The sequence below is a fragment of the Coregonus clupeaformis genome, chromosome 1, assembly GCF_020615455.1.
Source record: "Coregonus clupeaformis isolate EN_2021a chromosome 1, ASM2061545v1, whole genome shotgun sequence".
NCBI lineage: Eukaryota > Metazoa > Chordata > Actinopteri > Salmoniformes > Salmonidae > Coregonus > Coregonus clupeaformis.
Genome location: NC_059192.1, coordinates 25,721,276 through 25,748,563, shown reverse-complemented (window position 1 = coordinate 25,748,563; position 27,288 = coordinate 25,721,276). Strand labels below are relative to the sequence as shown.

Genomic DNA, 27,288 nt, shown 5'->3' with positions numbered 1-27,288 from the left:
AATGACCCAGCAACATGGGTCATGTTCATCAGGTACCAATTGGAGGAACATTTGTTTGAAACAGGGAGGGACTACCTTAAAGAATCTGTTGCGAAATGTTTTGAAACGTTTTCCATTGTGCCCTAATGCTCTGTTTCTCTGTGTTTTGCAGGTGAAAGACCTGTACATGCATCCAGAGCAGTTCACCGTAGAGAATGGCCTTCTCACTCCTACGCTGAAGGCCAAGAGGGCCGACCTCAAGAAGCTCTTCCAGCCGCAGATCGACAGCCTCTATAATAGCATGCAGTGACTGGTCTGAGGGGGCAGAAGGAGGATGAAGGAGGGCCCGAGGGGCAACAGCTTCACTTCCTGTTGACCTTTCAGTAAATAAATACTGTACATGTTACGGTAGTTAGAAATGACATGGGAAATGTGTAATTACTTTTGTTTCTTTGGGATTCATTAAAGCAAGCACCACCACTATCAGAGTACCCATTGTTACCACATCATTTAATAAATACCAGATAAATATTGTAAAAGTGGAAAAAGTAACATCAAATAATATGATAGGAATGAGAATTTCTCAATGACATTCACATTGAATCCATGGAATTAAATGATTACTTTTATATTCAGTCCAGAATGATGTGACTGTATACACCTCAAGGGCAGGTGGTACTCCCATAGAAATATAATTCCTAGAAACCAAATTATATTTTTATGGGTCCTGAAATTAGCCATTTACCAATAATAAATAGCTCTGCAAATTGAATTGATAACAGATATGCCATTGTGGTGACCTGGGCCCGTATTCCTAAAGCCTGGCACCCCATCTAGCGCTCCTACTCTGAGATACTTTAAGAATACGGGCCCAGGTCACCAGTTCAACAATATCTCGACCACTGGCTTGTGGTTAGAGAAGCAGACCAGCAACTGGAGGGTTACTGGTTCGAATCCCAGCTCAGACAGGAAAATCTGGTGCAGAGTAAGCTGGCAACCAAAGGGTTGCTGGCATCGTCCTAGATGCCTATGTGCCCTTGAGCAAGACACTTATCCCCAAAATGTATTTATAAATCCCTTTTTACATCAGCAGATGTCACTAAGCAATTATACAGATAACCAGCCTAAAACCACAAACAATTTTTATTTATTTTACTAGGCAAGTCAGTTAAGAACAAATTCTTATTTACAATGACGGCCTACACCGGCCAAACCCGGACGACGCTGGGCCAATTGTGCGCCGCGCTATGGGACTCCCAATCACGGCTGGTTGTGATACAGCCTGGAATCGAACCAGGGGGTCTGTAGTGACGCCTCAACAGAGATGCCACTCGGGAGCCCAACGCAGATGTAGAAATGCTTCAAGGGCCCTGCACTAAGGCTGGCTCATCGGTTCCAGCCCCTCGGGGTATATGTGTGTCTCAGGTGGTTGGGTTGTGAGCATACAGACACATTTCCATTCTCTGTAAGTTAATGGACAATAAAGTACATCTTGATCTAGGATCAGTCTTTCAAATCATAATGTATAAGATTATATGGACAGAGCGGTCCTGATCCTAGACCTGTACTGAGACACTTTGTGATTAGGGGCCCTGAAGGTTTGCATCACTACGGCCCAAGACATTAAGCGAAGTAATATATCTAAAAATAAAAGTGTTTCACAATAAAGACAAAGATAATTTGTGATGGTGTGAAATACAAAGATAACTGACACTGTGCCGTTATAGGGGAGAACATGTTTACTTTTTTTTTTAATTCACTTTGAGGGTGACAGTGTTTTACAAAAATAATAAGAACAATTAAAAAAAACAAAATTAGAGTTTGCATTTTCTTTTGGCTGTACGAAAAATACAGAGAAGAAATTGCATGACGAAGCCCTGGGTTAAAGCTGGGCAGAGGCATTTGCATAATTGTATAATTGGCAAAGGACATCAGGAAAAATTATAAAACAGCAGATTCAAGTAAAAGGCTCAACTCCTAAACAAATTAAGTCCCAATTGTTTAAGACTATAGTTGTCTCTTTCTATGGCAGCGGTATCAAACTCAACTACTGGAGGCCAGCGGCGTGTGAAGGTTTGGGAGGCGGCAGGTATCCTAGCGGTTAAGAGCGTTGGGTCAGTAACCCAACGGTCGCTGGTTTGAATCCCCGAGCCGACTAGGTGAAAACTCAGTCAGTGCCCTTGAGCAATGCATTTTACCCTAGTCGCTCTGGATAATAGTGTCTGCTAAAATGAAAATGTTTCCTTGTAACTAGTATCGGATTTTGACCTGGGAAAGCAGGGATGTATTTCAATAGGCTAAAGTGGCTTCATCTTCTTATCTGCTATTCATCATCTGCACTGATGTGATTTTGACAGGTGAATTAAGAAAAGAAGTCCATAAGCATTCACCATATTGCTCTCATCGATCCTACGTTTCCAGATCAGTACAGACGAAGGGAGAAAGTCACTTTACCAAGTCATGGACTATTAAAACACATCCCAGGTGTGTGAACTCCCTAGATGATCAGTGACTGGGGGTGAGTCTCAATAGTATTTCATAGCACAGAGCGCAAAAATACAATGAAGATTCACCCATTGAAAGACACACAAAGAACTCCGTGGCTCAGTTGGTAAGAGCATGGCGCTGGCAACACCAAGGTTGTGGGTTCATTTTCCACAGGGTTCACATACACATCACACATGTATCCACTCACTATGCTGTAATTTGCATGAATTAAAATAATTTGATAAGTGGCATATAGTATTATATATTACCAAGGAGACAGACAAAGACACTGCAGACCTCCAGGAATTGAGCGTCATACCGCTCCCTGCTCTACGGCAAATCTTAAAGTCAGAAATTATTTAACTTTCTTCTCCTCACTGCTGGTCTCACTGGTCATTGCACTAGTTGCTGCTGTGTCGTAATGGCACTTCTCTACGCACCGGCGGGGAAACCACCCCCTCAGGCGAACTCCAGCTGAAGGAAGAACCAAAAAGATCATGTTAGAATATACAGTACCAGTGAATATTTTTCTTTACTCCATTTGTATTTCTTTAATGTATTATTATTATCTATTATATATACACTGCTCAAAAAAATTAAGGGAACACTTAAACAACACATCCTAGATCTGAATGAATTAAATAATATTATTAAATACTTTTTTCTTTACATAGTTGAATGTGCTGACAACAAAATCACACAAAAATTATCAATGGAAATCAAATTTATCAACCCATGGAGGTCTGGATTTGGAGTCACCCTCAAAATTAAAGTGGAAAACTACACTACAGGCTGATCCAACTTTGATGTAATGTCCTTAAAACAAGTCAAAATGAGGCTCAGTAGTGTGTGTGTGGCCTCCACGTGCCTGTATGACCTCCCTACAATGCCTGGGCATGCTCCTGATGAGGTGGCGGATGGTCTCCTGAGGGATCTCCTCCCAGACCTGGACTAAAGCATCCGCCAACTGGAGCGAGACATGATGTCCCAGATGTGCTCAATTGGATTCAGGTCTGGGGAACGGGCGGGCCAGTCAATAGCATCAATGCCTTCCTCTTGCAGGAACTGCTGACACACTCCATCCACATGAGGTCTAGCATTGTCTTGCATTAGGAGGAACCCAGGGCCAACCGCACCAGCATATGGTCTCACAAGGGGTCTGAGGATCTCATCTCGGTACCTAATGGCAGTCAGGCTACCTCTGGCGAGGACATGGAGGGCAGTGCGGCCCCCCAAAGAAATGCCACCCCACACCATGACTGACCCACCGCCAAACCGGTCATGCTGGAGGATGTTGCAGGCAGCAGAACGTTCTCCACGGCGTCTCCAGACTCTGTCACGTCTGTCACATGTGCTCAGTGTGAACCTGTTTTCATCTGTGAAGAGCACAGCGAGCCAGTGGCGAATTTGCCAATCTTGGTGTTCTCTGGCAAATGCCAAACGTCCTGCACGGTGTTGGGCTGTAAGCACAACCCCCACCTGTGGACGTCGGGCCCTCATACCACCCTCATGGAGTCTGTTTCTGACCGTTTGAGCAGACACATGCACATTTGTGGCCTGCTGGAGGTCATTTTGCAGGGCTCTGGCAGTGCTCCTCCTGCTCCTCCTTGCACAAATGCGGAGGTAGCGGTCCTGCTGCTGGGTTGTTGCCCTCCTACGGCCTCCTCCACGTCTACTGATGTACTGGCCTGTCTCCTGGTAGCGCCTCCATGCTCTGGACACTACGCTGACAGACACAGCAAACCTTCTTGCCACAGATTTCACAGAAGTGTGATTGACTTGGAGTTACATTGTGTTGTTTAAGTGTTCCCTTTATTTTTTTGAGCAGTGTATATATACATATAGTTGAAATCGGAAGTTTACATACACTTTAGCCAAATACATTTAAACTCAGTTTTTCACAATTCCTGACATTTAATCCTAGTAAAAATTCCCTTTCTTAGGTCAGTTAGGATCACCACTTTATTTAAAGAATGTGAAATGTCAGAATAATAGTAGAGAGAATTATTCATTTCAGCTTTTATTTCTTTCATCACATTCCCAGTGGGTCAGAAGTTTACATACACTCAATTAGTATTTGGTAGCATTGCCTTTAAATTGTTTAACTTCGGTCAAACGTTTTGGGTAGCCTACCACAAGCTTCCCACAATAAGTTGGGTGAATTTTGGCCCATTGCTCCTGACAGAGCTGGTGTAACTGAGTCAGGTTTGTAGGTCTCCTTGATCGCACACGTTTTTTCAGTTCTGCCCACACATTTTCAACTGTGTATACCTTGTGAAGATGCTGGAGGAAACAGGTACAAAAGTATCTATATCCACAGTAAAACGAGTCCTATATCGACGTAACCTGAAAGGCCGCTCAGCAAGGAAGAAGCCACTGCTCCAAAACCACCATAAAAAAGCCAGACTACGGTTTGCAACTGCACATGGGGACAAAGATTATACTTTTTGGAGAAATGTCCTCTGGTCTGATGAAACAAAAATAGAACTGTTTGGCCATAATGACCATCGTTATGTTTGGAGGAAAAAGGGGGGCCTTGCAAGCTGAAGAACACCATCCCAACCATGAAGCACCATGCTGTGGGGGTGATTTGCTGCAGGAGGGACTGGTGCACTTCACAAAATAGATGTCATCATGAGGAAGGAAAATTATGTGGATATATTGAAGCAACTTCTCAAGACATCAGTCGGAAAGTTAAAGCTTGGTCGCAAATGGGTCTTCCAAATGGACAACGACCCCAAGCATACTTCCAAAGTTGTGGCAAAATGGCTTAAGGACAACAAAGTCAAGGTATTGGAGTGGCCATCACAAAGCCCTGACCTCAATCCTATAGAAAATGTGTGGGCAGAACTGAAAAAGCGTGTGCAAGCAAGGAGACCTACAAACCTGACTCAGTTACACCAGCTCTGTCAGGAGGAATGGGCCAACATTCCCCCAACATATTGTGGGAAGCTTGTGGAAGGATACCCAAAACGTTTGACCCAAGTTAAACAATTTAAAGGCAATGCTACCAAATACTAATTGAGTGTATGTAAACTTCTGACCCCCTGGGAATGTGATGAAAGAAATATAAGCTGAAATAAATAATTCTCTCTACTATTATTCTGACATTTCACATTCTTAAAATAAAGTGGTGATCCTAACTGACCTAAAACAGGGAATTTTCACTAGGATTAAATGTCAGGAATTGTGAAAAACTGAGTTTAAATGTATTTGGCTAAGGTGTATGTAAACTTCCAACTTCAACTCATGTATGTATGCATGTATGGAAAAAATTAAGAGACTCTACATGTATGACAGCAATTCCATTCCAGTGTCTGTTGAATTCCAACACAGGCACACCTCATTCTACTGAATTAGGTACTGATTAGGTGATCACCTGAACCAAATCTTATTTAACAAGGAAAAGTATAAAAACCACTGCTGTGGTCATCACTATCCTCTTGCAATAGGACCAGCTGGATGGCAAAAACAGTGCTAATAGTACCTCAAAAGTAATATTAAGTCAAAAATAACTATTGACCATGCCAAAAGAGTTGAAAAGGAAAGTTTTGAGTGAGGAAAAGAAGGGTTCAATTCTGGCTTTACTGGCAGAGGGATACAGTGAGTGTCAGATTGCTTCCATCCTTAAAATCTCAAAGACAGCGTTTCAAAAGAACAAGGTCAAGCAGCAGACATTGGGGACAAGAAAGCTACAGACCGGCAGAGGGCGAAAACGACTCTCTACTGACCGGGATGACCGCCAACTCATTTGAATGTCACTCAACAACCGTAGGATGACATCAAGTGACCTACAACAATAATGGCAAATGGCAGCTGGGGTGAAGTGCATGGCGAGGACGGTTCGAAACAGGCTCCTAGGGGCAGGGCTGAAGTCGTGCAAAGCTAGAAAAAAGCCCTTCATCAATGAGAAGCATAGAAGAGCCAGGCTGAGGTTTGCAAAATACCATAAGGATTGGACCGTAGAGGACTGGAGTAAGGTCATCTTCTCTGACGAGTCCAATTTTCAGCTTTGCCCAACACCTGGTCGTCTAATGGAGACCTGGAGAGGCCTAAAAGCCATAGTGTCTCGCTCCCACTGTGAAATTTGGTGGATGATCGGTGATGATCTGGGGGTGCTTCAGCAAGGATGGAATCGGGCAGATTTGTCTTTGTGAAGGACGCATAAATCAAGCCACGTACAAGGTTGTCCTGGAAGAAAAATTGCTTCCTTTTGCTCTGACACTGTTCCCCAACTCTGAGGATTGGTTTTTCCAGCAGGACAATGCGCCATGCCACACAGTCAGGTCAATCAAGGTGTGGATGGAGGACCACCAGATCAAGACCCTGTCATGGCCAGCCCAATCTCCAGACCTGAACCCCATTGAAAACTTCTGGAATGTGATCAAGAGGAAGATGGATGGTCACAAGCCATCAAACAAAGCCGAGCTAATTGAATTTTTACGGCAGGAGTGGCATAAAGTCACCCAACATCAATGTGAAAGACGGGTAGAGAGCATGCCAAGACGCATGAAAGCTGTGATTGAAAATCAGGGTTATTCCACCAAATATTGATTTCTGAACTCTTCCTAAGTTAAAACATTACTATTGTGTTGTTTAAAAATGAACATGAAGTTATTTTCTTTGCATTATTCGAGGTCTGACAACACTGCATCTTTTTTGTTATTTTGACCAGTTTTCATTTTCTGCAAATAAATGCTCTAAATGACAATATCTTTATTTGGAATTTGGGAGAAATGTTGTCAGTAGTTTATAGAATAAAACACAAATGTTAATTTCACCCAAACACATACCTATAAATAGTAAAACCAGAGAAACGTATATTTTTGCACTGGTCTCTTAATCTTTTCCAGAGCTGTATATATATATATATATATATATATATACATACAGTGGTGTGAAAAAAAGTGTTTGCCCCCTTCCTGATTTGTTATTTGTTTGCATGTTTGTCACACTTAAATGTTTCAGATCATCAAACAAATTTAAATATTAGTCAAAGATAACAAGTAAACACAAAATGCAGTTTTGAAATGAAGGTTGTTATTATTAAGGGAAAACAAAATCCAAACCTACATGGCCCTGTGTGAAAAAGTGTTTGCCCCCCCTGTTATAACACAACTCAACTGTGGTTTATCACACCTGAGTTCAATTCCTCTAGCCACACCCAGGCCTGATTACTGCCACACCTGTTCTCAATCAAGGAAGCACTTAAATAGGACCTGCCTGACAAAGTGAAGTAGACCAAAAGATCCTCAAAAGCTAGACATCATGCCGAGATCCAAAGAAATTCAGGAACGAATGAGAAAGAAAGTAATTGAGATCCATCAGTCTGGAAAAGGTTATAAAGCCATTTCTAAAGCTTTGGGACTCCAGCGAACCACAGTGAGAGCCATTATCCACAAATGGCGAAAACATGGAACAGTGGTGAACCTTCCCAGGAGTGGCCGGCCGACCAAAATTACCCCAAGAGCGCAGCGACGACTCATCCAAGAGGTCACAAAAGACCCCACAACAACATCCAAAGAGCTGCAGGCCTCACTTGCCTCAGTTAAGGTCAGTGTTCATGACTCCACCATAAGAAAGAGACTGGGCAAAAATGGCCTGATGGCAGAGTTCCAAGACGAAAACCACTGCTGAGCAAAAAGAACATTAAGGTTCGTCTCATTTTTGCCAGAAAACATCTTGATGATCCCCAAGACCTTTGGGAAAATACTCTGTGGACTGACGAGACAAAAGTTGAACTTTTTGGAAGGTGTGTGTCCCATTACATCTGGCGTAAAGTAACACCGCATTTCAGAAAAGGAACATCATACCAACAGTAAAATATGGTGGTGATAGTGTGATGGTATGGGCCTGTTGTGCTGCTTCAGGACCTGGAAGACTTGCTGTGATAAATGGAACCATGAATTCTGCTGTCTACCAAAAAATCCTGAAGGAGAATGTCCGGCCATCTGTTTGCGACCTCAAGCTGAAGCAAACTTGGGTTCTGCAGCAGGACAATGATCCAAAACACACTAGCAAGTCCACCTCTGAATGCCTGAAGAAAAACAAAATGAAGACTTTGGAGTGGCCTAGTCAAAGTCCTGACCTGAATCCTATTGAGATGCTGTGGCATGACCTTAAAAAGGCAGTTCATGCTCGAAAACCCTCCAATGTGGCTGAATTACAACAATTCTGCAAAGATGAGTGGGCCAAAATTCCTCCACAGCGCTGTAAAAGACTCATTGCAAATTATCGCAAACGCTTGATTGCAGTTGTTGCTGCTAAGGGTGGCCCAACCAGTTATTAGGTTGTAGGGGGCAATCACTTTTTCACACAGGGCCATGTGGGTTTGGATTTTGTTTTCCCTTAATAATAACAACCTTAATTTCAAAACTGCATTTTGTGTTTACTTGTGTTATCTTTGACTAATATTTAAATTTGTTTGATGATATGAAACATTTAAGTGTGGCAAACATGCAAACAAATAAGACATCAGGAAGGGGGCAAACACTTTTTCACACCACTGTGTATATATATATAGAGATAGATAGATAGATATAGTTCCAGTCAAAGGTTTGGACACACCTACTCATTCAAGGGTTTTTCTTTATTTTTACTATTTTCTACATTGTAGAATAATAGTGAAGACATCAAAACTATGAAAGAACACATATGGAATCATGTTGTAACCAAAAAAGTGTTAAACAATTCAAAATATATTTGAGATTCTTGAAAGTAGCCACCCTTTGCCTTGATGACAGCTTTGCACACTCTTGGCATTCTCTCAACCAGCTTCATGAGGTAGTCACCTGAATGCATTTCAATTAACAGGTGTGCCTTGTTATAAGTTAATTTGTGGAATTTATTTCCTTCTTAATGTGTTTGAGCCAATCAGTTGTGTTGTGACAAGGTAGGGTTGGTATACAGAAGATAGCCCTATTTGGTAAAGGACCAAGTCCATATAATGGCAAGAACAGCTCAAAACAGTCCATCATTACTTTCAGTCAGTCAATACGGAAATGTCAAGAACTTTGAAAGTTTCTTCAAGTGCAGTCGCAAAAACCATCAAGCACAATGATGACACTGGCTCTCATGAGGACCGCCACAGGAAAGGAAGACCCAGAGTTACCTCTACTGCAGAGGATAAGTTCATTAGTTACCAGCCTCAGATTGCAGCCCAAATAAATGCTTCACAGAGTTCAAGTAACAGACACATCTCAACATTAACTGTTCAGAGGAGACTGCGTGAATCAGGCCTTCATGGTTGAATTGCTGCAAAGAAACCACTACTAAAGGACACCAATAAGAAAAAGAGACTTACTTGGGCCAAGAAACACGAGCATAAGAAGAAGAGACACGTGCAATGGACATTAGACCGGTGGAAATCTGTCCTTTGGTCTGATGAGTCCAATTGTGAGACGCAGAGTAGGTGAACGGATATGCATATGTGGTTCCCACCGTGAAGCATGGAGGAGGAGTGATGGTGTGGGGGTGCTTTGCTGGTGACACTGTCAGTGATTTAGAATTCAAGGCACACTTAACCAGCATGGTTACCACAGCATTCTGCAGCGATACGACATACCATCTGGTTTGCGCTTAGTGGGATTATCATTTGTTTTTCATCAGCACAATGACCCAATACACACCTCCAGGCTGTGTAAGGGCTATTTGACCAAGAAGGAGAGTGATGGAGTGCTGCATCAGATGACCTGGCCTCAACAATCACCCAACCTCAACCCAATTGAGATAGTTTGGGATGAGTTGGACAGCAGAATGAAGGAACAGCAGCCAACAAGTGCTTAGTAAATGTGGGAAGTCCTTCAAGACTGTTGGAAAAGCATTCTTCATGAAGCTGGTTGAGAGAATGCCAAGAGTGTGCAAAGCTGTCATCAAGGTAAAGGGTGGCTACTTTGAAGAATCTCAAATATAACACATTTTGATTTGTTTAACACTTTTTGATTACTACATGATTCCATATGTGTTATTTCATAGTTTTGATGTCTTCACTATTATTCTACAATGTAGAAAATAGTAAAAATAAAGAAAAACCTTAGAATGAGTATGTGTGTCCAAACTTTTGACTGGTACTGTATACAGTAACAGTAATTATTGTCATTCAGCATTTTGGGTTGTGAGGGCCAGATTCACGTCATTCACTTGCATCTTTGGGCTCCCGAGTGGCGCAACGGTCTAAGGCACTGCATCTCAGTGCTTGAGGCGTCACTACAGACCCCCTGGTTCGATTCCAGGCTGTATCACAACCGGCCGCGATTGGGAGTCCCATAGGGCGGCGCAATATTGGCCCAGCGTCGTCCGGGTTTGGCCAGTGTAGGCCGTCATTGTAAATAAGAATTTGTTCTTAACTGACTTGCCTAGTTAAATAAAGGTTAAATAAATAAAACAATAAAATCTTTGCGCCATTTTTTCACTCTCTGGAAGTTAAAACCAGAAAAGGCAAATAAAAAGTGGGTGATAATCAAGATTACTATATAACAGCTCTGTTTGGAAGTTTTCATTCTCTTCTGCAAAATGGCTGAGAATGTGCACTGGTGAGAGCTTTGAGAAAGCTTTGAGTAAACCTGGTATTCTTCCATGTTCGGAGCCATACCTTTAGTCTGCTCATCATCCAGCACTTTGTCCCCATACATCCACCATCTAAAGAAACACAAAGAAAATAAATAATGGTTCTGAAATTCTCAGAAAATGTAGAGAAACCAATTACTTCTCCGGCCATTCGGGTACAGTTTTTTATCAACTGACGACCTGGCATGCATGCGGGAAAGCACTCAGCTGAAAAAAGATTCTCGGAATAGCCCGAACATATTACCTGGCAGCAAATGGAGACTGTGATAATCAACTTCAAAGAGGACTAAATTATAGGGACAGGCTAATAACCCCAAAGACGTAAAATATTCTCTTCTCTATTGAGGCACTCAGGACTTTTCCAAATGGTACTATTGCTATGGCAATGAGTAATACCATGACTATGGTAACTATCAGTCCGGTTTTCCCCATTCAGAAGAGACGTGTATCACCATGGCGGTCATGGAGTTCACTTTAGTAGTTTCGCCTCAAAACCTGCCGCTTGATTCCCCCCAAAACTCTGCAGATTGGATCCCCCAAACCCTGCAGATTGGTTCCCCCCAATAGCCTGCAGATTGGTTCCCCCCAATAGCCTGCAGATTGGTTCCCCCTAATAGCCTGCAGATTGGTTCCCCCTAATAGCCTGCAGATTGGTTCCCCCTAATAGCCTGCAGATTGGTTCCCCCCCAAAAGCCTGCAGATTGGTTCCCCCCCAAAAGCCTGCAGATTGGTCCCCCCCCCAAAAGCCTGAAGATTGGTTCTCAAAAGAGACTCACTTGGTCCCCCGGGTGGCGAGGATGGTCTCCCCCTTGTGGAGGCAGATGCGTGGCTCCTCGGTGCAGGGAGTCCTGAAGAAGGTGTTGAGGCCCTTGCTCAGTGGGCAGCAGGCTCCGTTGTAATCCTCCACTACCCGGTACTGAATCTGCTGGCCGAGCCACAGGATATAATATGATTATTATACCATAATGACCATAACATCAAAACTTCAACATTTAAAAGTGGATTATAGCGACGTACTACTTAAAAATATGATGCAGAAGTGGCTTCAAAAAGGGATGCCAACGTAGTCAGCGTTTGTAAGGTACAGCGCATTCAGAAAACATTCAGACCCCTTCCCTTTTTACACATTTTGCTACGTTACAGATTTATTCTAAAATTGCTTGGAATTTCTTTTTTTCCTCATCAATCTACACACAATACCCCATAATGACAAAGCAAAAACAGGTTTGTAGAAATGTTGCCAATTTTTATATATATTTTTTTAATTACCTGAAATATTACACTTACATAAGTATTCAGACCCCTTACTCAGTACTTTGTTAAAGCACCTTTGGCAGCGATTATAGCCTCTAATCTTCTTGGGTATGACGCTACAAGCTTGACATACCTGTATTTGGGGAGTTTCTCCCATTCGTCTCTGCAGATCCTCTCAAGCTCTGTCAGGTTGGATGGGGAGCGTCGCTGCACAGCTATTTTCAGGTCTCTCAAGATATGTTTGATCGGGTTCAAGTCCAGGGTCTGGCTGGGCCAATCAAGGACGTTCAGACTTGTCCCGAAGCCACTCCTGCGTTGTCTTGGCTGTGTTCTTGGGTCGTTGTCCTGTTGGAAGGTGAACCTTCGCCCCAGTCTGAGGTCCTGAGCGCTCTGGAGCAGGTTTTCATCAAGGATCTCTCTGTACTTTGCTCGGTTCATTTTTCCCTTGATCCTGACTAGTTTCCCAGGCCCTGCCGCTGAAAAACATTGTCACAGCATGATGCTGCCACCACCATGCTTCACCATAGGGATGGTGCCAGGTTTCCTCCAGACGTGACAAATGGCATTATTGCCAAAGAGTTCAATCTTGGTTTCATCAGACCAGATAATCTTATTTCTCATGGTCTGAGTGTCCTTTAGGTGCCTTTTGGTAAACTCCAAGCGGGCTGTCATGTGCCTTTTACTGAGGAGTGGCTTCCGTCTGACCACTCTATCATAAAGGCCTGATTGGTGGAGTGCTGCAGAGACGGTTGTCCTTCTGGAAGGTTCTCCCATCTCCACAGAGGACCTCTGGAGCTCTTTCAGAGTGATCATTGGGTTCTTGGTCACCTCCCTGACCAAGGCCCTTCTTCTCCGATTGCTCAGTTTGGCCGGGCGGCCAGCTCTAGGAAGAGTCTTGATGGTTCCAAACGTCTTCCATTTAAGAATGATGGAGGCCACTGTGTTCTTGGGGACCTTCAATGCTGCAGAAATGTTTTGGAACCCTTACCCAGATCTGTGCCTCGACACAATCCTGTCTCGGAGCTCTACGGACAATTCCTTCGACCTCATGGCATGGTTTTTGATCTGACATGCACTGTCAACTGTGGGATCTTATATAGACAGGTGCGTGCCTTTCCAAATCATGTCCAATCAATTAAATTGACCACAGGTGGACACCAAACGAGTTGTAGAAACATCAAGGATGATCAACGGAAACAGGATGCACCTGAGCTCAATGTTGAGTCTCATAGCAAAGGGTCTGAATACTTACAGTACCAGTCAAAAGTTTGGACACACCTACTCATTCAAGGGTTTTTCTTTATTTTCACTATTTTCTACAGTGTAGAATATTAGTGAAGACATCAAAACTATGAAATAACACACATGGAATCATGTAGTAACCAAAAACGTGTTAAACAAATCAAAATATATTTTAGATTTTAGATTCTTCAAAGTAGCCACCCTTTGCCTTGATGACAGCTTTGCACACTCTTGGCATTCTCTCAACCAGCTTCATGAGGAATGCTTTTCCAACAGTCTTGAAGGAGTTCCCACATATGCTGAGCACTTGTTGGCTGCTTTTCCTTCTTGGTCAAATAGTCCTTACACAGCCTGGAGGTGTGTTTTGGGTCATTGTACTGTTGAAAAACAAATGATAGTCCCACTAAGCGCAAACCAGATGGGATGGCGTATCGCTGCAGAATGCTGTGGTAGCCATGCTGGTTAAGTGTGCCTTGAATTCTAAATAAATCACCAACAGTGTCACCAGCAAAGCACCCCCACACCATAACACCTCTTTGTCCATGCTTCTCGGTGGGAACCACACATGCGGAGATCATCCGTTCACCTACTCTGCGTCTCACAAAACACGGCGGTTGGAACCAAAAATCTCAAATTTGGTCTCATCAGACCAAAGGACAGATTTCCACCGGTCTAATGTCCATTGCTCGTGTTTCTTGGCCCAAGCAAGTCTCTTCTTATGTGTGTCCTTTAGTAGTGTTTTATTTGCAGCATGAAGGCCTGATTCATGCAGTCTCCTCTGAACAGTTGATGTTGAGATGTGTCTGTTACTTGAACTCTGTGAAGCATTTATTTGGGCTGCAATTTCTGAGGCTGGTAACTCTAATGAACTTATCCTCTGCAGCAGAGGTAACTCTGGGTCTTCCTTTCCTGTGGCGGTCCTCATGAGAACCAGTTTCATCGTAGTGCTTGATGGTTTTTGCGACTGCAAAGTTCTTGACATTTTCCGGATTAACTGACCTTCATGTCTTAAGGTAACGATGGTCTGTGCTTATTTGAGCTGTTCTTGCCATAATATGGACTTGGTCTTTTACCAAATATGGCTGTCTTCTGTATACGAACCCTACCTTGTCACAACACAACTGAATGGCTCAAACGCATTAAGAAGAAAATAAATTCCACAAGGCACACCTGTTAATTTAAATGGATTCCAGGTGACTACCTCATGAAGCTTGTTGAGAGAATGCCAAGAGCGTGCAAAGCTGTCATCAAGGCAAAGGGTGGCTACTTTTTTGTTACTACATGATTCCATGTGTGTTATTTCATCGTTTTGATGTCTTCACTAATATTCTACAACGTAGAAAATAGTAAAAATAAAGAAAATCCCTTGAATGAGTAGGTGTGTCCAAACTTGACTGTCACTGTATGTAAATAAGCTATTTCTGTTATTATTTTTTTATAAATTCTAAAATAAATTCTAAAAACCTGTTTTTGCTTTGTCATTATTGAGTAACGTGTGTAGATTGATGAGGAAAAACAATAATTTAATCTATTTTAGAATAAGGCTGTAACATAACAAAATGTGCAAATGGGAAGGGGTCTGAATACTTTCCGTACACTGTATATAGACATTTTCAGAATGAATGGGGAAATAGAATAACATTATATTGTCTGGAATACTGAAGACACTGCTAACAAACATTCACCTAACTAGATGAGATTGCAAATATTTCACCACCCATCAATACATACGAGGTCTTTGAACCAATGCCACCCACTGCTGTCTGAACAGGAAAATGTCAGCTACTTACACTTCTCACCCGCTTGTCAGCTTTTTGTTTCAGTTGCTCAATCTAGAAAGCGAACAAACACAAGAGAATGGTTTATCATTGAAAATGCCAAACGTCACAAGTCTGTTAAGTGTGACAACCCATGTTCCGATGGTTCAGCTGGGTTGGAGTATGGCGCTAGCAATAACAGAATGGTGGATTTGATTACCAGACGGACCACACATACTGAATTCCATGTGTTTTCTTACAACAACAACATTTATTATATCTACATATATCTATTTCAGCCACACCCGTTGCTGACAGGTGTATAAAATCGAGCACACAGCCATGCAATCTCCATAGACAAACAGCAGTAGAATGGCCTTACTGAAGAGCTCAGTGACTTTCAACGTGGCACCATCATAGGATACCACCTTTCCAACAAGTCAGTTGGCCAAATTTCTGCCCTGCTAGAGCTGCCCCAGTGACCTGTAAATGCTGTTATTGTAAAGTGGAAACGTCTAGGAGCAACAACGGCTCAGCCGCAAAGTGGTAGGCCACAAAAGCTCACAGAACGGGACCACCGAGTGCTGAAGCGCGTAAAAATAGTCTGTTCTCGGTGGCAACACTCACTACCGAGTTCCAAACTCCCCCTGGAAGCAACGTCAGCACAACAACTGTTTGTCGGGAGCGTCATGAAATGGGTGTCCATGGCTGAGCAGCCGCACACAAGCCTAAGACCATGCGCAATGCAAAGCGTCGGTTGGAGTGGTGTATAGCTCGCTGCCATTGGCGCAGTGGAAACACGTTCTCTGGAGTGATGAATCACGCTTCATCATCTGGCAGTCCGACAAACAAATCTGGGTTTGGCAGTTGCCAGGAGAACGCTACCTGCCCGAATGCATAGTGCCAACTGTAAAGTTTGATGGAAGAAGAATAATGTTCTGGGGCTGTTTTTCATGTTTCGGACTAGTTTGGGGAAGGCCCTTTCCTGTTTCAGCATGACAATGCCCCGTGCACAAAGCGAGGTTCATACAGTAATGGTTTGTCGAGATGGGTGTGGAAGAACTTGACTGGCCTGCAGAGCCCTGACCTCAACCCCATCAAACACCTTTAAGATGAATTGGAACGCCAACTGCGAGCAATACCTAATCACCTAACATCAGCGCCTGACCTCACTAATGCTCGTGGCTGAATGGAAACAAGTCCCCGCAGCAATGTTCCAATACAGTGGGGGAAAAAAGTATTTAGTCAGCCACCAATTGTGCAAGTTCTCCCACTTAAAAAGATGAGAGAGGCCTGTAATTTTCATCATAGGTACACGTCAACTATGACAGACAAAATGAGAAAAAATAATACAGAAAATCACATTGTAGGATTTTTTATGAATTTATTTGCAAATTATGGTGGAAAATAGGTATTTGGTCAATAACAAAAGTTTCTCAATACTTTGTTATATACCCTTTGTTGGCAATGACACAGGTCAAATGTTTTCTGTAAGTCTTCACAAGGTTTTCACACACTGTTGCTGGTATTTTGGCCCATTCCTCCACGCAGATCTCCTCTAGAGCAGTGATGATTTGGGGCTGTCGCTTGGCAACACGGACTTTCAACTCCCTCCAAAGATTTTCTATGGGGTTGAGATCTGGAGACTGGCTAGGCCACTCCAGGACCTTGAAATGCTTCTTACGAAGCCACTCCTTCGTTGCCCGGGCGGTGTGTTTGGGATCATTGTCATGCTGAAAGACCCAGCCACGTTTCATCTTCAATGCCCTTGCTGATGGAAGTAGGTTTTCACTCAAAATCTCACGATACATGGCCCCATTCATTCTTTCCTTTACACGGATCAGTCGTCCTGGTCCCTTTGCAGAAAAACAGCCCCAAAGCATGATGTTTCCACCCCCATGCTTCACAGTAGGTATGGTGTTCTTTTGATGCAACTCAGCATTCTTTGTCCTCCAAACACGACGAGTTGAGTTTTTACCAAAAAAGTTATATTTTGGTTTCATCTGACCATATGACATTCTCCCAATCCTCTTCTGGATCATCCAAATGCACTCTAGCAAACTTCAGACGGGCCTGGACATGTACTGGCTTAAGCAGGGGGACACGTCTGGCACTGCAGGATTTGAGTCCCTGGCGGCGTAGTGTGTTACTGATGGTAGGCTTTGTTACTTTGGTCCCAGCTCTCTGCAGGTCATTCACTAGGTCCCCCCGTGTGGTTCTGGGATTTTTGCTCACCGTTCTTGTGATCATTTTGACCCCACGGGGTGAGATCTTGCGTGGAGCCCCAGATCGAGGGAGATTATCAGTGGTCTTGTATGTCTTCCATTTCCTAATAATTGCTCCCACAGTTGATTTCTTCAAACCAAGCTGCTTACCTATTGCAGATTCAGTCTTCCCAGCCTGGTGCAGGTCTACAATTTTGTTTCTGTTGTCCTTTGACAGCTCTTTGGTCTTGGCCATAGTGGAGTTTGGAGTGTGACTGTTTGAGGTTGTGGACAGGTGTCTTTTATACTGATAACAAGTTCAAACAGGTGCCATTAATACAGGTAACGAGTGGAGGACAGAGGAGCCTCTTAAAGAAGAAGTTACAGGTCTGTGAGAGCCAGAAATCTTGCTTGTTTGTAGGTGACCAAATACTTATTTTCCACCATAATTTGCAAATAAATTCATTAAAAATCCTACAATGTGATTTTCTGGAATTTTTTTCCTCAATTTGTCTGTCATAGTTGACGTGTACCTATGATGAAAATTACAGGCCTCTCATCTTTTTAAGTGGGAGAACTTGCACAATTGGTGGCTGACTAAATACTTTTTTCCCCCACTGTATCTAGTGGAAAGCCTTCCCAGAAGAGTGGAGGTTGTTATAGCAGTGAAGGGGGAACCAACTCCATATTAACGCCCATGATTTTGGAATGAGATGTACGAGGAGCAGGAATCCACATACTTTTGGTCATGTAGTGTGTGTGTGTGTATATAAATATACACTACTGTTCAAAAGTTTGGGGTCACTTAGAAATTGTTTTTTTTGTCCATTAAAATAACATCAAATTGATCAGAAATATAGTGTAGACATTGTTAATGTTGTAAATGGCTATTGTAGCTGGAAACAGCAGATTTTTAATGGAATCTCTACATAGGCGTACAGAGGCCCATAATCAGCAACCATCAGTCCTGTGTTCCAATGGCACGTTGGGTTTGCTAATCCAAGTTTATCATTTTAAAAGGCTAATTGATCATTAGAAAACCCTTTTGCTATTATGTTAGCACAGCTGAAAACTGTTGTGCTGATTAAAGAAGCAATACAACTGGCCTTCTTGAGACTAGTTGAGTATCTGGAGCATCAGCAATTGTGGGTTCGATTACAGGCTCAAAATGGCCAGAAACAAATAACTTTCTTCTGAAACGCGTCAGTCTATTCTAGTTCTAAGATATGAAGGCTATTCCATATTCCGTGGGTTCGATTCCCACAGGGGGCCAGTATGAAAAAAATATAAAATAATAATGTATGCACTCACTAACTGTAAGTCGCTCTGGATAAGAGCGACTGTAAATGTAAAATCATCATACAATACAAACATATTGAATATAATAACATCTGAATGTAAGTCAAATTTGGATGAAAATGTCTGCTAATGCTAACTGATCATATTACATCAACATCATTATCACTTACGGTTAAGGTGTGCTGGTGACACTTGGCGTGGATGGGCCACTGGATGCCGTCGCCCTCTGGGCTCCCTGACCAGGTGAACACCTGTTTGAAGTTCTCCCAGCGCCGGCCCAGGTCATAGGGGAAGATAAACTCTTCCCCTGTTTGGTAGTACTGAATTCTGTCTTTGGCCTGAGGAGATGGGATGGGAAAGAGACGAGGCAGGAACGAGAGAAAGCATGAGAAATCGAAAAATGTAGTGAGTGAGTGAAGAATGACATAGTGAGAGAAAGAGAAATAAAAAAGTGAGAGAGAAAGAGATAAAAGCGGAAGGGGAGTGAGACAGAGCAAGATAGAAGAGTGAGGGAGAATGTAAGTAAGATAATGAGAGACACACACACAGAAAGAGAGAGGTAAAGAGTGCACATGGTTATTTCTGGCTCCAATGTTTGCCTAGAATCCTAGTGTCACATAGCTAAGTTCTTCTGTACTAAGCCTTTGACAGGCTGAGAGGCCACTAGAATAACATTGATGTCTATTAGATTAGCTGAGATCTACTGGATTAGCCTGCCCTTTGGACAACAGTGGCACGGCTGTTGACAAACACTAGCACCAGTGATCATGAAGTTTAGGGTACAAGGAAAGGGAGCCACAACACTACTGTTAACACTTTCAATAGTGTCTCAATGGTATCCATAGCGTCAAGTGGCTTCCTTTCCTTGTGTCCTTTCCTCCGTGATCAATGGTCTGGTATGGCCTAGCAGGTGAAAAAAACAAGTCTCGAAGAAAAAGGAGACGAGGACTATTGAGGTTGTAATTTTCAAACATGGTAAGGTTGTATAGTGGTTGTACAAAACCTAATCGAACTCCTTATTCCATGACAAACACTCACCTTTTCCTCGATCCAGGCCTCAATGGAGGTCTTGTTTCGAAGGATGACTTTCATCTTGGGTGGAGAGAAGAAAAAACGTTTGGTGGGAATTCTTTGAGTTACTACTGTGTAATACCTATCAAAAGTACTACCATCATCTCTTCTCTTAAATACATTTTGTATACTTTTTAGCAAGTAGTTCTGAAAGTAGCGCTCACAAGCGGTTACCAAAAATTGCTACTATGTCACATATGTGCAGATATGTGCACTATGACATTGCTCTCTCTCCCTCTCTCTACTGTGTGTGCATCTTGCTAGCTGTCACTCAAATGGCGAGGGGTTGAAGCTCATTGGCTAGAACTCACATTTCCAGGGGGCTGGCCCATGTGTGGGGAAAATGTAGGGAAAATGGCAGTCGCTTTCAAACTAGGGATTTCGTGGCTAATTGAGGTAAGACAGTAAAGTAAAAAAAATACTTAGTAGTCGCCAAAGTTCCGGAGAATGTCTGTAATGAAATACACACTCAAGTATACAGTGTCATCTACTAGAGGTGAATCCACTAGACATTCATATGGCTCTACCCTGCACCTGGAAAATAGCTGAATATGGACTGTGGGCACACTATTACTATCAGTATTCTATTAGCCTCAATGTGCATGTTACCTGTATGAAGAACAACATGCCAACGGCTATGGTGGTGCCCAGTGCCAGCCCTAAGGCAAAGAGAGTGGCGGCGAAGGCGGGTACGCTGAACGGCATGATGGGTTGAAACCGTCTGACGGCGCTCATGTCGATCTTCACCGTGCTCCAGCCAAAGGATATCTATAATAACAATTAATAAGAACGCATTTACAGTGCACTCAGAAAGTATTCAGACCCCTTGACTTTATCCTCATTTTGTTAGGTTACAGCCTTATTCTAAAATGGATTAAAATACAATGTTTTCCTCAATCTACACACATCACCCCATAATTACAAAGCAAAAACAGGTTTTTAGAATTTTTTGCAAATGTATTAAAAATAAGAAACTGAAATATCACATTTACATAACTATTCAGACCTTTTACTCAGTACTTTGTTGAAGCACCTTTGGCAGTGATTTCAGTCTCGAGTCTTCTTGGGTATGACGCTACAAGCTTGGCACACCTGTATTTGGGGAGTTTCTCCCATTCTCCCACATCTTCTCTGCAGATCCTCTCAAGCTCTGCCAGGTTGGATGGGGAGCATTGCTACACAGCTATTTTCAGGTCTCTCCAGAGATGTTCGATCGGGATCAAGTCCGGGCTCTGGCTGGGCAACTCAAGGACATTCAGAGACATGGCTGTCCTTCTGGAAGGTTATCCCATCTCCACAGAGGAACTCTGGAGCTCTGTCAGAGTGACCATCGGGTTCTAGGTCACCTCCCTGACCAAGGACCTTCTCCCCAGAATGCTCAGTTTGGCCGGGCGGCGAGCTCTAGGAAGAGTCTTGGTGGTTCCAAACTTCTTCCATTCAAGAATGATGGAGGCCACTGTGTTCTTGGGGACCTTTAATGCTGCAGACATTTTTTAGTACCCTTCCCCAGATCTGTGCCTCGTCACAATCCTGTCTCAGAGCTCTACAGACAACTCCTTCGACCTCATGGCTTGGTTTTTGCTCTGACATGCACTGTCAACTGTGAGACCTTATATAGACAGGTGTGTGCCTTTCCAAATCATGTCCAATCAATTGAATTTACCACAGGTGGACTCCAATCAAGTTGTAGAAACATCTCAAGGATGATCAATGGAAACAGGGTGCACCTGAGCTCAATTTCAAGTCTCATAGCAAAGGGTCTGAATACTTATGTAAATAAGGTATTTCTGTTTTTTTATTATTAATACATTTGCAAAGAATTCAAAAAAACTGTTTTCGCTTTGTGTGGAAAAAGTCAAGGGGTCTGAAAACTTTCTAAGACTCAAAGACTACTAGACGAAAATGCACTTTCAATTTAGAATCTCCATTGAGCATGCTTTTCAGTCCAGGTGTAGGCTTAATCTGGTACCCTTTTCACACTACTGAGTCAAGTCAAACTGAGCCAAGCTGTACTGTGCTGGCCTGGTTACGTATCCACCTTAGTTGCTGGAAGCATAAAAAGTACAGTAAATAACCAAACGAAACAGTACGGTTCGGGTTTGGCATGAGTGTGAGGGTATGGGTCTGGGAAACCAGCCTACAATGATGACTTGATAAGAGGTAAATTGCAAGTGTGTCACTGACTCCTCACCCTCTCGTAGAGCTGTGTGTACATGGTCATGATGAAGATGAAAGCGGCGTGCGAGCAGCCTAGAGGCGCCAACAGCAGGAAACTGGTGAAGTAGGCATGGTTCTGGTGGCCGCAGCAGTTGTTGATCCACGGGCAGTGGTGATCCATCTTCATCACACACCTGAGGATAAATTAATGAAATGATGTATCAATTTTAAAAAGCATATGAACTTGTCTCAGCCATGTGAATACAACAATACACACATTACAAGTAATTGAGGATTAAAAACACAATTAAGTCAGACTTATTTTCATTGTGGATCTCAAAGAAGAGGTGGAGGAGAGAATGAAGAGGAGAAAGGCGGAGGAAAAATAGAAAGGGGAGGAATATCAGCATTGTGAAACACAGGCTTGAATGATTGACATGCTGATGGCACTGGCAGGAAGAAATGTGACGTTACAGAGCAGACAATTTCCTTATTATGAATCACAGCATTAGTAGAAAGTATGAGTAGTAAAAACCAGTGTCCATTCTATGTGATTAATCTCTACCTGCAATCCCCTTTGTTTCACCCAGCTGAGCACACCCCAGATTTAAGTGTGTTAGTAGATCTAAGGATTAGAGATCTACTAAGAGATAAATAACTAATGAATGGGTGCATACCTTTCAGTAAATTGGCTTAAACTATACTGGGGTTTATTCATTAGTGCACACCGTAGCAAAATGTTTTGCAAGTTATTGGCCAAGTTCAGGTTAGTCCCTCCCTATTTCGGCCTGTTTGCTTCCAGGTGAATAAACCATTTTGCTTTACAGCACAACGTGCTTTTCAATCATTTTGAGCCCGAATTAAAGTGCCTTGCAAAGTATTCATCCACCTTGGCGTTTTTCCTATTTTGTTGTATTACAACCTATAATTTAAATGGATTTTTGTTTGGATTTCATGTAATGGACATACACAAAATAGTCCAAATTGGTGAAGTCAAATGAAAAAAATAACTTGTTTCAAAAAAATCTACAAAATAAATAACGGAAAAGTGGTGCGTGCATATGTATTCACCCCTTTTGCTATGAAGCCCCGAAATAAGATCTGGTGCAACCAATTACCTTCAGAAGTCACATAATTAGTTAAATAAAGTCCACCTGTGTGCAATCTAAGTGTCACATGATCTCAGTATATATACACCTGTTCTGAAAGGCCCCAGAGTCTGCAACACCACTAAGCAAGGGGCACCACCATGAAGACCAGAGCTCTCCAAACAGGTCAGGGACAAAGTTGTGGAGAAGTACAGAATCAGGGTTGGGTTATAAAAAAATATCTTCAACTTTGAACATCCCACAGAGCACCATTAAATCCATTATAAGATAATGGAAAGAATATGGCACCACAACAGACCTGCCAAGAGAGGGCCACCCACCAAAACTCACAGACCAGGCAAGGAGGGCATTAATCAGAGACGCAACAAAGAGACCAAAGATAACCCCGAAGGAGCTGCAAAGCTCCACAGCGGAGATTGGAGTATCTGTCCATAGGACCACTTTAAGCCGTACACTCCACAGAGCTGGGCTTTACGGAAGAGTAGCCAGAAAAAAAGCCATTGCTTAAAGAAACAAATAAGCAAACATGTTTGGTGTTCACCAAAAGGCATGTGGGAGAGTCCCCAAACATATGGAAGAAGGCACTCTGGTCAGACTAGACTAAAATTGAGCTTTTTGGCCATCAAGGAAAATGTTATGTCTGGCGCAAACCCAACACATCTCATCACCCCGAGAACACCATCCCCACAGTGAAGCATGGTGGTGGCAGCATCATGCTGTGGGGATGTTTTTCAACAGCAGGGACTGGGAAACTGGTCAGAATTGAAGGAATGATAGATGGCGCTAAATACAGGGAAATTCTTGAAGGAAACCTGTTTGTCTTCCAGAGATTTGAGACTGGGACGGAGGTTCACCTTCCAGCAGGACAATGACCCTAAGCATACTGCTAAAGCAACACTTAAGTGGTTTAAGGGGAAACATTTAAACGTCTTGGAATGGCCTAGTCAAAGCCCAGACCTCAATCCAATTGAGCATCTGTGGTATGACTTAAAGATTGCTGTACACCAGCGGAACCCATCCAACTTGAAGGAGCTGGAGCAGTTTTGCCTTGAATAGTTATGCACGCTCAAGTTCTGTTTTTTTGTCTTATTTCTTGTTTGTTTCACCCCAAAAAATATTTTGCATCTTCAAAGTGATAGCCATGTTGTGTAAATCAAATGATACAACCCCCCCCAAAATCCATTTTTATTCCAGGTTGTAAGGCAACAAAATAGTATAATTCAAGTAAATCATTCATTGACGTCAATGGGAGACTTGCCTGAAAAAAAACAGTAAGCATACGCTATAATGAAGCACAACCAGAGCACATTTGTAGCAGTGACAAGCCGGAGTCAGGGTTGCCAAGTCTACCTGTTGCACTTGCGGCAGTGGTGGGATCTCGGGGCCTTGTAGCCTTGGCACATTCTGCAGAACTGAAGGTACTTGGTGTCTTGTTCCTTCTCCTGTTTAAGAGGAGAAAACACATGTCAAGGGCCTGATGCATTCAATTTCTACTCTTCAAGCATTCAAGGGTAGGGATTCTGGTCACCAACCCTGGTCTAAGGATAGGCATTTGAAATTATTTTACTTTTCGATTAATATGACATTTTTCGGATATCCGGATAGACAAAATATATTCACTACCGTTCAAAAGTTGGGGTCACTTAGAAATTCCCTTGTTTTTGACAGAAAATTAATTTTATGTCCATTCAAATAACATCAAATTGATCAGAAATACAGTGTAGACATTGTTAATGTTGTTGGCTATTGTAGCTGGAAACTGCAGATTGTTTATGGAATATCTACATAGGCGTACAGAGGCCCATTATCAGCAACCATCAGTCCTGTGTTTCAATGGCACATCGTGTTTGCTAATCCAAGTTTATCATTTTAAAAGGCTAATTGATTTAATTAATTTAAAAGCCTAAGTGACCCCAAACCTTTGAACGGTAGTGTATATGTATTTTTTTATGCTATTGACTCTCGACCAATCAGAATGACGCCAATACACATGACAGCGGTAAACGGGACATGCTGCTTTTCTCTGGTAGTTTAGCTAACAGCAACAGCGAAAAATAAGTCTGATTTTCACCATGATAGAACTGTTTCTGTTCCAAAAAAGTTCTGGTAAGTTTTTTGCATTTATGTGTCGGGTATTGTGGAAACTCCGTTAGGTGAGCGCCTGTAATGCTATTTGAAGTGGGGAAAATAGCATACCGATGTCAAGGCAGCCTAGAGGGATAAATGCGCAGCAGTAGCTCAACGCATTCAAATGTCATGGTATATCCTTGTAGGTAAAAATGTCACAAGGATGATTTAATTTAGACAAAGCTTTTCATTGTTAAAATGTTCACTCCAAAAATGAACACTCACTCAAGTAATCGAATACTAACATCCCTTCGGATATCCGAATATTCGATTAACCGTGCCCGTCCCTACCTTGGTCCCACAGGATGTGCAGGCTTTTGTTCTAACCCAACACCAACACTCCGGATTCAACCAATCAAGGCCTAGTGTGGGCTGGAACAAACACTTGGCTGCACCCAATTGGCTCTCCAGGAGGACCAGGGTATAAGGCTAAGTGACCACTCTGCTCTACAACACAATTTCACACATTGTTGTGTAGCAGCAATATGATCAGTTTCCCTTGTCTCTGTATAATGGGTCAATAAAAATGCATTTCCCAGCTTAGCTCCTTACTGGTTTCCAGCCAAGGGGGATGTACCCAGGGCCCACGAACATGGCGTTGAAGTAGTTGTAGAGAATGAGCACGGACCAGTTGATGAGCATGATGAAGTTGAAGCTCCCTCCCGTGGTGTCCAATGGCCAGTACCAGATAATGGAGTCTAATATGGCCATGGAGGAGCACACGGCAATGACCGTCAGGGCTATCACTGGGCCCCAGTGACACAACCTCCGGACCTCATGGAGGTTCTCGAACGTCACGAGGGCTGTGAGAAAGTTCATAGTTTTTTTGGTTGTTTTTTTAGTGTTGTGTTTAGGTTTTAAAGGCGTTGGGGTTAGAGTGTTCGTCAAACACAGAGGAGGTTAGATGCACTGCTTCTCTCTACTATCTGGCACAGACAACGAAGATGACGGGCATCTTTTCTCTCGTCTTCTGAACACCCAGCAACCGGCCGGGTCGCAAGTTACAGAGGCAGTCCGTGTCCCAGAGTTCTTTGTGTTCCTGGCGATGAGCGGCATCCTTTGACAGCATGCGAGACTGCACTATCCCTGTGAGAGATGCAAGTTCTCCATCTGAGAGAAGGACATAAATATGACCACATTGTGAGTGACACTGATAAGAAATTGACTGTTTTACACTGTATACTTAAGTTTACAACAGTTGTTTGGCTGAACAACACAACCAAGTTAGCTAGTTCAAATGAGTAGCTAGCAAAGTTAATCTGTTTATGGTCTGCCAAATATAATAACCAACTACAAAGCTACTTATTGTCAACAAGGGGGAGTTATTTACAATAAAGCAGCCTATGGCTTCGGTCAATTTAACCAAAATACCTGTGACCTGCCAAAAGCTCACACTGAACATGGCCTGATCCTTTTGCTTTTGACATGACTTTACTGACAATTAGGTAGCTAGCTAGTAAACTTAAAATGAGCAGACAAGACGATGCCCCCGATTAGCTAGCTAATGGTAATTAGCTAGCTAGCTGGCTAATTTGGTCAGGCAGTTAGCTAACGTCGTCAAAGTGCCTCCCTGCTCATAAATCAACAGAACTGGTTTGAATATGTCAGTGTCAAGGAAAGACAACAACATACTGTCAGTTTGACAAACAATAACCACACGGACAGGTGAAAATAACTGGATTATCAAAGCAAATTCAGGCAAAGCTAGCTAGCGAACATTACTAGCAAGCTAGCATTACTAGCTAACGTTAGTAACGTTGTCGTTGCCTGTCCTGATTGTTTGTTTCCGGTGCGAGCTAGCTAGCCTAGCATTAACGTTAGCCCATCGCCGATATTTCAGATTGTGTGAGATTGACATTAAATTTACAGCCCCAAATTGCAGGCATTTTTCAAAGACCGTGAATATATCATTTAATAGATAATTGTGATATTAATAACTACCAACAAAATGTAAATGTTAATGAATGAAGTAAACTACCCACCTCGCTACTTCCTTGATTTAAGCAGTGTTCCAGTCTATCGCGAGATTACTGTGGG

The 27,288-nt window shown here is 42.7% G+C and overlaps 2 protein-coding genes across 3 annotated transcripts in view; one reads left to right on the top strand and one right to left on the bottom strand.

Annotated features, from left to right (window-relative positions):
- The window catches only part of acsl5 (acyl-CoA synthetase long chain family member 5), a 35,806-nt gene extending 35,336 nt beyond the window's left edge, over positions 1-470 (top strand). Inside the window, exon 21 of the mRNA XM_041875528.2 lies at positions 152-470. Within this exon, the coding sequence (XP_041731462.1) occupies positions 152-289 (138 nt within the window). The 3' untranslated portion in view covers positions 290-470. The remainder of the gene's footprint in view (positions 1-151) is intronic.
- A 1,230-nt stretch (positions 471-1,700) lies between these two features.
- zdhhc6 (zinc finger DHHC-type palmitoyltransferase 6) lies at positions 1,701-27,288 on the bottom strand. 2 transcript variants are annotated; one of them, XM_041875446.1, is made up of 11 exons: positions 27,234-27,288; positions 25,804-26,361; positions 24,475-24,566; positions 22,050-22,209; positions 20,468-20,626; positions 19,826-19,879; positions 18,958-19,125; positions 15,318-15,359; positions 11,808-11,956; positions 11,057-11,103; positions 1,701-2,940 (listed from the first exon to the last, which is right to left on the bottom strand). In XM_041875446.1, the coding sequence occupies exons 2-11, from the start codon at positions 26,068-26,070 to the stop codon at positions 2,822-2,824; spliced, it is 1,257 nt and encodes a 418-aa protein (XP_041731380.1). In that variant the 5' UTR covers positions 26,071-26,361; positions 27,234-27,288; the 3' UTR covers positions 1,701-2,821. The 2 variants fall into 2 exon arrangements, with proteins under 2 accessions (XP_041731380.1, XP_041731425.1); XM_041875491.1 differs by having other exon boundaries at positions 11,808-11,953.

What these genes read in the sequence shown, in the direction of transcription:
- zdhhc6 (XM_041875446.1), bottom strand. Translation starts at nt 26,070, where the DNA reads ATGAACTTTCTCACAGCCCTCGTGACGTTCGAGAACCTCCATGAGGTC. An exon ending in ACACACAGCTCTACGAGAGG is followed by an intron (nt 20,627 to 22,049) that starts GTGAGGAGTCAG and finishes TTGTTATTATAG; the next exon opens with ATATCCTTTGGCTGGAGCAC. An exon ending in GGATGATGAGCAGACTAAAG is followed by an intron (nt 2,941 to 11,056) that starts GTATGGCTCCGA and finishes TTCTTCCTTCAG; the next exon opens with CTGGAGTTCGCCTGAGGGGG.